Source organism: Mustela nivalis (genome assembly GCF_964662115.1).
Source record: "Mustela nivalis genome assembly, chromosome: 16".
NCBI classification, from domain to species: Eukaryota; Metazoa; Chordata; class Mammalia; order Carnivora; family Mustelidae; genus Mustela; species Mustela nivalis.
This window is the reverse complement of record NC_139035.1, coordinates 8,643,369-8,656,783: the sequence shown is the minus strand read 5'-3', so window position 1 is coordinate 8,656,783 and position 13,415 is coordinate 8,643,369. Positions and strand designations below refer to the sequence as shown.

General features: G+C 43.7%; 1 protein-coding gene across 2 annotated transcripts in view; it reads left to right on the top strand.

The window, feature by feature from the left end:
- The first annotated feature begins 1,208 nt into the window (after window positions 1-1,208).
- The window catches only part of AKT3 (AKT serine/threonine kinase 3), a 303,429-nt gene continuing 291,222 nt past the window's right edge, over window positions 1,209-13,415 (top strand). The window contains exons 1-3 of one of the 2 annotated variants that reach the window (XM_082702258.1): window positions 1,209-1,611; window positions 6,357-6,397; window positions 12,053-12,212. In XM_082702258.1, the coding sequence (XP_082558384.1) occupies window positions 12,167-12,212 (46 nt within the window). In that variant the 5' untranslated portion in view covers window positions 1,209-1,611; window positions 6,357-6,397; window positions 12,053-12,166. The remainder of the gene's footprint in view (window positions 1,612-6,356; window positions 6,398-12,052; window positions 12,213-13,415) is intronic. The other variant, XM_082702257.1, reaches the window with a different exon arrangement.

Below are 13,415 nucleotides of genomic sequence, written 5' to 3'. Positions count from 1 at the left end.
TGTTGTCCCACACAGTAGAAGACAATCAGTCCTGACCCAGTGTTGTCAGGACGTGGGAAAGCAGAAAGGGAGGTGCATGTTAGCAGGAATTCTCCAGAAGAAGCCGGGAGCATGACCGAGAATCTTGCAGTGGGAGAAACACCACGTACCTCGACAAGGCTAGAGCCACGTGGTGAAACAAAACGGGGTTTCAAAGTGTTCCAGAAACGACAAAACACGGAGTCGGAAGAAATAAACTTCTTTTATAACTTTACGGACTACGCTGCATGCGAGAGCATGGCCATTCCGCACCAGGAGCGTCTGCACCGCAAACAGTCTCAGGAGCCATGAACTTCAAAAGAAAGAAGTGGGTATCTTCTGCAGTGTGGAGGCAATACATCATGGCTTCCCTAAAGTCAACGAAAACTAATATCCCTAAAAAGGGTGTCATTTTAAGAGTGAATTCCGATGCCCGGGCAACCCGTCCCCCCCCCGAAGCGGCGGCGACCGCGGCCGGGGCGCGCCGGGGGGGCTCCTGCGAGAGGCGCGCTCGGGCCGGCCGCGCGGCCAGGTCTCCGGGGGACGCTCGGGGAGGGCTTCGCGCTCGGGACCCAGCCCCGGGGCGCGGAGGGTGCGGTCCGCTCGCCGCCCGCTGCCGGCCCTCGGGCTCAGCTTCCCCCGGGGGCGCCGCCCACCGCCCCGGGGCGGTGGCGACGGCGGCGGGCGGCGGGCCTCGGGGGCCACGAGGGCGCGGGGAGAGCCAGAACTTCCCGCCCAGGAGCGCCTGCCCCCGCCGCCGGCTCCGGCGGGCTGGGGGGATGTTCTCGCGAGAGGAGAGGGGGCGCGGGGCGCCGCGGGTTTGGGGGGCGCGGGGAAGCCTGCGGACGAGGGCGCGGCAGGGAGGGGAGCAGAGGCGGCGGGCAGGGCCGGGGACGCGGGGAAGCCGCTCCCGCCAGTCGCCGAGAGCCAGCCCCTGACGTCAGGAGTTTTCCTCAAAGTCAACAACAAGCCCCGCGGCGGCGGCGGCGGCGGCGGCGGCGGCGGCGAGAAGCGATCGGCGGCGGCGGCGGCCCGGGAGGGAGGAAGGAGGGGGCGGGGAGGCGGCGGCAGGGTACCCCCCACCCCCGCGGCGAGGCGCGGCCCCCCACCCCCAGAGGAGGCCGCAGACCCCCGACCCGCGCCGGGCGCGCCCCGGGGCCCGGAGCCTCCGCCCGCCGCCGCCTCGCCGGCGTGACCCGGCCCCCGCCCGAGCGGTGTTTTCTGGTGATGAATTGAATTTGTAGCCGATATCCGATTCCCATGTAGAGTCTCCGCCTCCTCCTCCCCCCGCCGCCGCCCTCCCTCCGCCCTCCCCTCCCGCCGCCGCCGCCGCCGCCGCCGCCTCCCGCTCCAGCTCCGCGGCCCGGCCCGGCCGGCTCCCTCCTCCCTCCCCTGCAGCCTTCGCCTGCCCTCCCGCCGGCCTCACCGGGCTCCAGGGGGGCCAGAGGCTCTGCGGGGTGGGGGGAGGACAGGAGGGGAGGAGGAGGAAGGGGGGACCCCCGAGTCGCCCCCTCTCCTCCCCCCGCCCCCCCGGCTCCATCCTCCGCCGCCGCCCGAGCAGCTGCGGGGCCGCCGCCGCCACCGCCTTTGCAGGTAACAGCCACCGCCCCCCGCTCGCCCCCTCCCCGCCTGGCCTCCGCTCCCTCCGGGCCCCGGGCCCCGGGCCTCCCTCGGGCGGGGGGGGGGAGGGCAGGCGGCGGCGGGGTTGGGGGGGGAGAGGCGGGGGCGTCTGGGTTGTCACCGCGCCGGGGGCGTGGGCGGGGGCCGGGTCACCGGAGGCTCGGGTGTGGGTGTGGGTGGGCAGGCCGGGGGATGCCCGGCGCCGCTGACACCGGCACCCCCTCACTTTCCGGGGGAAGCTGGGGGGCGGCGGCGCGCGGGGGGCCGGGGAGGGTGTTCCCGGCCTAGCGGTACCGGCCGCGTCCGCGCTGCCCCGGCCCTGGCGCCTCCAGTCCCTGCGCAGCTCCCGCTCCCGGCCGGCCCGGGCCGCGCGGCGTGGGGAGGGGGCGCCGGCCGGGCGGGGGCGGCGGCGGGCTTATATAACGCGGGGAGCGCGGGTGCCGGCGTGTTTGGGTTGGGGGGAGGGGGCCGTCTGCCGCGCTCCCCGGCGCGGGGGCTGTCTGCGCGCGCGGGGTGGGGTGCAGGCGAGGATGCACCGGCGTCCCCCGGGGTCTCCTTCCTCCCCACCCTCCCCGGCAGCCGGCGCGCAGGAAAAGACTGCCCTGGAGAGGGGGGGCCGGGGGGGTGGGGGTGTGTGTGGGAGGTGGGTAACGTGCTCGTCTGTGTTTTTAATAGTAGTGGGGTTTTAATCCGCTTGGGAGTTGTGTGCTAAGAATAGAAATGTGCGGAAGATGCTGGGTTTGGCGGATCCAGTGATGCTGTAGCTGCTGGCGGTGGCGGCGGCTCAGGCTGCAAGTAAACAAACCAGCCTCTTCCTCGTCCACCTCCTCCTCCTGCGCATCGGGTCTGCATCAGCCATGATGCTGGCTGGGCCCTCAGAGCCCAAAGTTGAAGCCTGGCGGGTCGCCGGGTTCACCCTGACTCCCAGGCGGGGGTCACTCCTTGTTTGGGATTACCCCGGAGATCTTCACTTAGGCTGGATTGAGTCTCTTTGGGGCCAGGTCTTCAATACCGATATTGGCTGTTTATCTTAAAGCAGAGGAAAGGCTTTCCCATAAGCCAAGGGTAGGATGCTCCCATTTTTTTTTGTTTTTTTTTTTTTTGCATCAGGAGAACCTTATGAAAATAAAACCAACTCATTTCACCAGTGTGGTAATTGGTCGAGAGCCCAGTAGTTTGTAATGGCTTACATTTTCAAAGATAAGTTAACAGCGGAACCTATGTATCTGTATTAAGTAGTACTAGTAAGAAAATGTTCACACTTTTTTAGTTCATCCTGTAGCTAAGACATGTGACATGATGACTTTTTTTGCAGTTGAGTACCTTGTCAAGTGCTTCAAATCGTCAAGTTAGATAGATGTTCCATATTTGGGAAGGCATGGTCATTTTATATCTTTTATAAAGATGTAAATTACTGTAAATTGTAAATCACCACCCCCCCCCCCTTTGGGTTTTGGTGGAAACTCATTAAATTAGGTTATACATTGTTAGGAAATAGTTGAAAAAGCCAAAGCTAGAAGAGTCCAGTAAACCTGGCTTAGGGAAGTTTGCTTTCAGAAGTTAAATATCATTGCAAAATACGTATAAATGAATATAAATATCCCAGGTGGTGGTCGTCCAAAACCAGCACACATTCAGGAAGTGGTTGTCTAAGACAGGAATGCATTTTTTATTAAGAAATTTAATTCTTGGTAAATTACTCGATTTCTGAGGTGAATGTGTAATACTTTGGAAGATGCATATCAGGAGTGTCGTTTTTTGTTTTTTGTTTCCTTTTGGCAACACATAATCTTGACTTGGAAAGTTTACCACATAGACTGTATTTGAAGATCTGCTTTTTTTGGTCTCACTAGGGTTGACCCGAATATCTTTGATTGGCTTGTGCTTCTAATTTTTAAGTGAGGGAGTGCACATATCATATGATTGAGACACCATTAGAACTTAGATGAATGTAGAACTATAGTTTTCAGTTGCTATGTTTTGTTTGTGGTAGGTGTTTGCAGTAGTAGGTTTTCCAATAGCATTTTAAAAATACCTAAAGTAATTCTACCAAAAAACTTAGGAAACTACTACTTATATCCATTTTGTCCCCTATGCTTAGTCTTTCTGTAAAAATTACCTTAGTGAGTTGTTTTCCAACTGAAAATTGGTTTTTAATTTGACATTGATCTTAGTTTAAGTTGTGTATGTAAAGGTGCTTAAGGGTTCAGCTTTAGAGTTTTTGGTTTATGTACTTTTATAGCTGTAAAATATTTTAAATAAGATTTCATTCATTCTTCCAACAAATTTTTGAGTGTGAACTGTGTGCTAGAGCTAGTTTGATTAAAAACTTTCCTTATTTACATATCATTCAGAAGATTACTACCATTAGAAAGAGAATTTGTTTTCAGAATCATTGCAAATCTAAACATGTTCTGGTTAAACATATCCTAGGACAAATGTACTTGGGATAATAGAATGTCATGTAGAGTAGAGATTTACGATTTTTTTAAACTCTGGCTTTTGATTTAAACATACAAAAGATTTTATTTCTTTCTTTTTTTTTTTTAAAGATTTTATTTATTTGACAGAGAGAGATCACAAGTAGGCAGAGAGGCAGGCAGAGAGAGAGAGAGAGGAAGAAGCAGGCTCCCTGCTGAGCAGAGAGCCTGATGCGGTACTCTATCCCAGGACCCTGAGATCATGACCTGAGCCGAAGGCAGTGGCTTAACCCACTGAGCCACCCAGGCGCCCCAAAGATTTTATTTCTTAAAAATTCAATGGAAATTTCCAACTATTTGGTTTTCTTTAAAAAGAGGAACCTGTTTGATAAATTGATTTTTGTGTAAGTTTAGAGTTTACCTGAACTTTGCATATCTTTGTAAAAAGTTAGCTACCCGTTGTTGTTAAACTTTTTTAGTTCAGGAATTCACCCTTGAGAAGATAAGGCAGTTATTGTTAACTCATGTTAATTGGATTTTTTGCATGATTTGATAGGATCTTGCGTTTATAATGTGATTAAGTTTTAAGCATTAAAAAATGCGTAATTTGCAATAGTTTATATTTGAATATATAAGACTCAAGACAGAAAAATAAACCATTTCATTTGTTTTGATGAAATCAGTCTTATAATTTGACGGTGGCATTTTTGTTTTTCTTAACATACATTTTAATGCACACAATGAATTTTTGTAAGTTTATGTTAGAATATATAAATCATTTGAAGTTGCTCTGTTTTTAGCTCCAGGTTTCAGGAGTGTGCCTTAGTATTCTGAATACTTGTTTTATACACCACACACTCTTCTGTAGTCACCTGGAAGGTTAGCCCTGAATCATCTGATGTTAACTAAAAATTTTATTGTGGTCTTTCGGCAGCGTGAGGTCAGGTTTAGGGTCAATGCCAGCCGGTGCCTGGTGAGCACTTGCCAAGTACCAGGCGCTGTTCTAGGTGCTTAATGTGTGTCAGTTGGTTTAATCTTCACAACAGCCCCTGCTACTTTATGAAAGTGGTTTTCACAAGAGAAAACACTTATTAATGCGGCATTATAAAAAGCCATTTCTGTTTGACCGTCCTCGTCCCGAAACACTTTTTTTCCTTAGCATTTTGCCTAAGTTGCTTATACCTCTCATTAGACTTCCCAGTGACATACTCAGTTTCAGTAATGTAGTACAATAATTTCCATAGAAATCTCGGTAATAGAGTAAAAAAAAAAAAAGTGTTATCGACAGACCCTTAACAGTCTTTTTCATTTCATTTGTTTCAGAGACCAAGTTCAGAGCCTCAGTTGTTTACATATGTTATTGCAGTGCCCTCCTCTTTTGTATTTAGATGTAAATAGGTTTCCTTTGCCAGGTAACCTTCACGTAGTAGTTGATAGATAAATTAATACATGTTTCTTGACCCATAGATTTGCTTTTTATTGGTCTTTTCAGTACTTGCTTTAGATTTAGCTTTTACCAACTGCCAAGATTTCACATTTTGTAAATGGATTTATTTTGGTAATATTCAGGGGGAGAAGTAAAATGATTGACCAGAAGAAACCTATAGAAGACTTCTAAGGCTCTGACTCTGTTTGGAAGTCTAGGGGATGGGAAGGGGAGGAAGATGGTATTTTGCCAGTACTGGAGTTCAGTTCGAATTTTGTCTAAGTAAGATTGATGTTTTGATATTTTATCTTCCCAACTACTTTTGAGAACAGTAACTGTGTATAATCATGATGGTGTCACCAGAGATGTCATCTATGAGCGAAGTAGATGCTTGGTGGATTTGAACTTGAAGAATCATAAATACCAACTCTGGAAGAGCTGTGAAGCTACTTGTCTAATGCTACACCTTTATTTTTATGGCCAAGAAAAGTGAAGCACAGAGAAATGAAAGGACTTGATGTAGTGTCACTCAGGGTGGGGTGGAGTTGGGAACGGGGACCCCAGTTTCGGGGCCTGCCCAGTGCTCTTCTTGATGCACCATTGTGATGAACTTTGTTACAGCATTCCATACCTGTGGGTTAACTCTCAGTTTAATCTGGGTAAAATCCGTCACGCTGATTCTTGACATTGAATGGACCATTATACCAACTGCATTTTGTGTATATATGTGGATTTTTTTTTCATTTTATTGTCAACGAGGTCTCCAAGGCAGATTTTAGAAGGATTTTATATGTGTTTTGGAAAAGTATGGCTTCCTGTGCAACCGATATTCTTTCAGGGGCAACCCTCAACCTTTTTCTGTTGTATTACAGGTGCCTTCACATAGAGACAAGCCACACTTAATATGAGAAAGGTAGGATATCCTTTGTCTATGGCTTGTTTAGTGGTTTAGGTGAACCAGAGGAATCCAATAGGCATTTTCCTAGTTGCTTCAAGTTAGAATATTAAATACAGCACCCAGCACAAGTTTTTTTTGTTTGTTTGTTTGTCTGTTTTTAGTTTGGTTACTCATGGTTGTGTTGGTTCAGATGGCATTCAAATGCCCTAAACTGAGGTAGAGAAGAGGAGAAATACTCCCCACTTTTGTATGAATATTTAAAAATTTGCGAATTGAAAGAACCTGAAATTTTGCGTGAAAGTTGGAAATCTTGCTTATGCCAATTCAAGTATTTTCCTGTAGGATGAAACAGTGAAGATATCTATTAGTTTTAAGAAAATCCACAAAGTCTGTTACTGCATTCTGAAGAAAGTTTTGTGGCTCACTTTCCCCATATGATAGGTTTATGAACAGGATAGCAACTTGTGAGAGGGACAGATAGGCTGAGTTATTTGAAGTGCAGAGCAAGTTGTCTTGAATTTCCCTTTATTTCAGTATTTTTCCTTTCCCTTGAGTCCTTTAAAGAGTTTTATATGACTTTAGGTATTTATTATGGCATAAGTTAGTTTCAGCTATTTCTTGAAATTAATAGGGTAGAATTATAGTATGATTCCCTTAACAGTCATTTGTATTTCAAAGTAGCAAAATTCTCTTGTCTTTGTACCTTAGTAGTCCTTCATTAATTCAGTTTGGCTAGGCATAGCTAAAGGATATAAAAAGTCCTGGTGCAGGGCAAGTATAGTCTTCATAGTATTATTTACAGGCAAGGATATGGTTTAGAGGAAGTTGTATTATGGATAGTATTGTGGCTTTGAACTTAGAAATTAACATGTAGGAAATTGCTAACCTGTGAATCTTGCTCTAATTTGTAAAAAAGAAAATTGCTGGCATGCCTTTTAAATTTGTCAACCTTCTGGTCTTCTGTTGGTGTCATTTCCTTTGTGATGCTGCAGTTATATTTGATTTTTAATTTATTTGAAAACATTGTGTTTACTGGACTTTTGAAAAGTAACTAATACAGAAAGAATATTCACAGCGACATTCACAAATGTTACACATACTTCTGAGAATTCCTATTGGGTTATTTGGAAGAAAGCATACCTAACCGATAGAAGACTTGAATTGCAGGCGGTCCCACTTGTTACTCGTCACTATCTCGGTATGGTGATGGCGAGGAAATAATGTCACATTTGGTTGGTCACAGTTTGCCTGGGTTCAGATTGTCGATGCTGTAGCTACTGTACAGATTTGTTTCTAGAGTCAAATTCAAAAATATGTGAAAGCACTTTGATAACACTATTATTTGGAAAAGATTTTTTTCAAACCTTTGTTTTGCTTGCCTCCATGTATACTCAGTGTGGTCCTTGTCACAGAGCAGGCAATCAGTACGGATTTACTGATTACATGTATATGTTACTTGAGTGAATGAGATTTTGGAAAGACATTTGAAGAATTTTGATTATTGCTTAAAACTGAATGGTTTTTGCCTTAAGGAAGCAAATATCTTTTAAAAATTGTTATGAATGTCATTAATAAGATAGGCCATTCTTTCTCCTTCTTTCTTCCATAAAGATAATTTTGGGCAGCATTGATGCTTAGTTGTTGGCTTCCTCTCAACAAAAAGTATCAAAAAACATGGAGAAAACGAGCATAATTTTAATGTGTACCAGTCCTCACAATTAGTGGAGGTCTACAGTAAACATACTTTAAGGAATAAGGAAGGATATTTATTGTAATTTAAATTACTTCTGTGTAGATGCTTTTATAACATTTGAGTTCAGGTTTGTCTTTAAGGTGACATGATTCCGCTCTCTGTGTTTCTTATAGTATTAACTTATCTAGTGTGTCTGTTCTTCATTAGTTATGTAAAGCTGTATCCGTGCTCTTTCATTCATCCGCTCATTCATTTCTTCTGTATTTGCTGGGCGTATGTTACGTGCCCCGCACTGTCAAATTGCTTTACTAAATAGTAATGGTATTGAGTGAGGTACAAGATGTGAAAATGTTTTGTAAATTGTGAAGTGATATTCAAATGCTGTTATCATCAAATTCTCAAATAGTTTTGAATGAAAGAACCTTTAGTTTAACTGCTTTGTATAAATTCTAAATTGAATCTGCCAGGAATTTTGTATGACATTTTTTTTAAGAATAGACAAAATTATTCAACAATGAAATATTTAATGCATTAGGCTTAAAAGAAAAAGAAACCACATTTTGTCTTTTAGAGCTCATGGGATGGAACGTGTTTCTGGAGAAGCTGGGCTGTAGGAGGAGGGGAAGTTCATGTCCAGCTCATCATTTGGCAGATTAGTGTTTTTAGCCACGTGGAACATGGGAGTGGGAGAGCGTAGATGACTTGGTGCAAGTGGGTTACCACTGTAGGGAAATTAAATTGAAGAATATGGTGGATTGCTTAAGAGTCATTAGCATTGTGTTTTGCACACAGGACAGCATTTATTTCTAGCCTATTGGCCATGATTCTGCAGTAGTATACTTTGAATATCTTTTAAGTTGTTTTCAAAGAAGGTATCATTTTAGCTGAGAGTCCCAGGAGCAACTTTAAAGCTGAATGTTATGATGATGTAGAATTTGCTAAGAGTTTAAGATGCAGTTGGATAAAGCCACTTCCATAATGAGTGGGTTTACTGGTTCTGATGATGATTATAAATTTTGTCCTGTTGATTTAACATACATTTCAACACTTTAAATATAAAAGCACCAATAAATATTTTTATCTAAAAGTTAGTTTTTTGAAAGTTTCATTTCACTTATTTTTTTTTAAATTTATTCGAGAGTGGGGAGGCGCAGTGGGAGAGGGAGAAAGACTGTCAAGCAGACTGTGTGCTGAGCACAGAGCTGATCTCAAGACCCTGAGATCAGGACCTCAGTGGAAACCAAAAGTGAGACCCTCAAGGACTGGGCCACCTAGGCACCCCGAAACAGTTTCATTTTAAAACAAAACTCTTTGATTTGGGTTGATCTGGATATTTCAGTATGTTGTTTTGTACCGAAGCAGTGGTGCTAGTGGAAAGAACGTGTGCATGGTTCTCTGTTCTTGGTTCCCTCAGAAAGCAGCTGTGCGACCTTGGGCAAGTCTCTTCATCCGTCTGAACTCTCTTTCCTCAACTGTAAAATGGTGGTCCTTTCCTGCTTTGAGATTCCAACAGTGAAATGTCAGCTTAAAAAATGGAATGAGTTTTGAAAGGACTTTTCTTTAGTGTCTCCATAGATGTGTTGTAATGCAGATTATTTTACTAGAAAGGAAGATATTTAGAAAGGAAGATATATGTTTATTGGAGTGGTACCATTTTTTGGTTATTACTAAATGCCCACCCCTGATCTGTTCCATTTCCAATCCCAAGAATATTAAGATAGGAATTTTTTTCTATCCCGATAATACCACTTTATAGTCAGGAACTAAGAAAGGCTTGAATGCGAGGAGGTCCCTTGCTACAGGTGCTGCCAAAGAGAAGGACTGCGTGCAGCTCGCCGGAAGCCCTCAGTTTGCGCTAGGGACCCCGATACTTAATGTCCTCGTAATTGTTTATGTAGTAGAAGGAGGTAACCCTTTTAGTTACCTGGTTCTGTATTATGGAGCCAGTTTTTAGGAAGTTCTAGAAATCAAATTAAAATAATGTTTGGATTCTTTATTGAAGGTTTTTTGTTTTTGTTTTTTTGCCCATTTTTAGTGATGAAATGAGTCTTGCTTTGAGTTTATGTGGCCAATTCACAAAATGTGTTCCTCTGGATATCTAAAGAAAAAAAAAAGAGCCCCGTAGGTTCAATAAGTTGAGGATTTGCTGGAATAAACAAGGTTGTACATTATTTTATATCTTTAATAGTTTCAAGAAAAAGAATAGTTCGTAGAATTTTTCCAAACTTACTTGACCAAAATTTTTTTTTTTCTTTTTCACTCTCCCCAGCGCCCTGCCCCCCCCCCCCCCACCCTGGTATTTCTCTTGGTGTTCTTTTAAACATATTTTGGGAAAATACATTTAGATTCTAGTATCCCTTTCTCTGCAGTGGCAGACCCCATTGCTTCTGAGGACAGTCTTGGCCTTACCTGTAGGTGCTGAGGTCACGTGTGGGGGTGGTTTCCTATTCAGCCACACAAACTTAGTCAAGCTTTCTTAAGTAAATGTTAGTCTTGATTCCTCACTGCTACGTGATTAGGTTTTCTACTTAATATGCATTGGAAAATGACCCATGATTCAGTTCCAGTAATAGCTAGGGAGTCTAACCTTGAACTTGCTGCTATGGACTATTAACAAAACCCAGTCTGAGAAAACAGTATAGTTGTATAGTCCATCTGTCCATTTTTCTGGTTATCTAAAATTTATGCCTGTGCTTTTGGACATATAATGCCAGTGTACCCTGGACTACATGTTTTGGTCCCTTTCTGTGGAAATATTTTTAACTCTGTTTTATCTTTGCATTTTCCTTTTTAGGTTGAGAGGGACAATGAGAAATAGCCCTGTAAAACTCATTAGTGTATATATGAGGATACTTTTGGGGACTTTGTTTACTATACAGCAAGATATCTTACAAAGACCCATGGGATAAATTCAGATTTTTATCCCAAGAAAAACTATTCCTTCTGAAGCAACTTATTTTCTTTTAAAAAATATTTGTGGGATCTTGCGAATATTGAAACTGATTGTGTCTCACTTGCTTTGCTTCCTAAAAGCTTTCCTGCTAAATTTGTGGCCCTTTTACAAATATGTAGACTTTGACTCTGGCTTCTTTTTATCTGAAGGCAGTAGAGTCTTGGAGTTAGGAATGCGGGCTCTGGAGTGTGATGGCCTGCGTCAGATCCAGGCTCCATCATGCAGTAGTCGTGTCGAAGTCAGGCACGCTGCTTAATCTGTGTGAGCCTCAGTTTACTCATCTGTGAAATGAAGTTAATGGTGCCCTCCTGGGTTTATTGTGAGGATTTCCTGAGAATGATAGATAAGAGCAACTGTTCTTGACACAGCCTGGATACCCCCTGTTTTTTTCCACTTTCATATTCCTTTTGTTTCACTTCATGTATTTTAAAAAATAATGGGCTCCGTAGTATTTATAATAATTTATTGATTGTTACCCAAAAACTCATTGTCATCTAACTCATTGATTGTCTAAAATATGTCTTGGAGTATGGGCAAAGTAAGCATACGCAAGTGCTGGTTTTTAGCACATTGTGTCTTCCATAAAATACAGCTATTAAAAACAGTCACAATTGCTTTGCAGTAAGTATTCCTAAATCCCCAGAGGTTTCGGAACTAGACATCCATGAAAGTTTACTTTTTAGTTCCCCCAACTTTCAGTCTCTCCCCTTTTCACCTCCAACACATAGCACTGAACAGAGGTTCTGTATTCTTTGTATAGGTGTGACAGTGGTTTTCTTAAGACATTTCTGTTACAGCCTCTTGGGTTAAAAGTTTCACTATCGTTTGAAATCGGTCATAAGCCCAGGGAAGCACGTTCACTCTAGAACTATTGAGTAAATGAGTTCCCCAGTTTGAGAAGTTAGAGTTTTATGTGAGGTCAGGCCAGTTGAAGACATTTACAAAGAATTAGTTGTTTGTTATTGCTATGTGAGTTGCAAGAATGGAAAAAAAAAGAAATTCTTTCTTCAATACTTCCTTCCAGGCTGAGTCATCACTCAGAGTGGGAAGGGCAGCAGCAGCAGCAGAGAATCCAAACCCCAAAGCTGATACCACAAAGTAGCATTTCTCCGAGTTGGGGGCTCAGAGGGGAGCCATCATGAGCGATGTTACCGTTGTGAAAGAAGGCTGGGTTCAGAAGAGGGGTAAGTACTCACCAAAGCCGAAAGTCGTATGCTTGGTAAGTGTGCTGACGGTCACTGGCGTCCTGGAACTTGGTATTTGTTCCATAGCTGTTCACAAAGTCCAGTAAGAGAGAAATATTTAACTTATGTGTGAGGAATTTGCTTGTTACTTAGGGATTCTTCATAATTCTTGATTTTGATAATTTATCATCAACGTTACGAAGACTTGGCCTCCTGGTATGTTGTGTTACAGAAAGTTCATGTTGTGTTTTTCCATGTCCACAGATTCTACAATCCAGAGAGATGTCTTTCGGATGATTTGATACCTAGAAAAGTGTCTAACTCATCAGCATTTAAAGACATGTAAATTTATATTAAGCTGGTCTGGGCGGTAGCAGGGGAGGGGCTTACAGGCTTAAAGGGAAAGAGTTCTCCCTCAAACTCATGGTTTCAACCGTCCTGTTAGGTAAGGAGAGTCTGAAAGTAAAAGACCAAATGAAGAAAAGGTTTTGTGTGTGTGTGTGTGTGTTTATGTCTCATTTCATATTTTTATTTTTCATGATGTAGTTTTAGTATTTCTTGTTCACTCCTACTTTAGGTAAATAATTCAAATGCACTATTATTCTTCTCTAATACTAAAGGAAGAACACTTCAACATAAAGCTTAGTTTATCCTCTATGAGGTTACCTGCTAATGTGGTCAATATGTTTATCAAGAAATCTGGAGTGTAGACCAGTTGCCAGGCAACAAGTGTTTATCCACGTGGCCAAATTGAGTAGCATGAGGACTGTTTTACTGTGAGGATTCTTTAAGTTCTGTGTACTGGATCTATGTTCTGATTAAAAGTTGCCTTTTAAATATGTGATTGCAGTGTTCCTTGTGGGTCATAGTTAATTCCTATGCTTGAAAAGCTGTTGTCAGAAGTTAAATGGGATTATGTATGACTGAGTTTTTAAAATCAACCTTATTGAGTTATTATTTCCAGAACAATGAAATTCACCAATTTTACGTGTACACTTTGATGAGTTTGCTGCCTTCGAGCAGTAGTGTAACAAGCACTACACATGACAGCAGACATGTCTGTCTCCCCAGAAGTGCCCTCATCCCCCGATGCGGTCAGTCCTCTTTCCCCAACCCTGACAACCACTGATGTGATACCACTGGAATCTTCCTTTTCTAATTTCTCTTTATCAATAGAGGCCTGCGACCTTTTGTGTTTGGTCA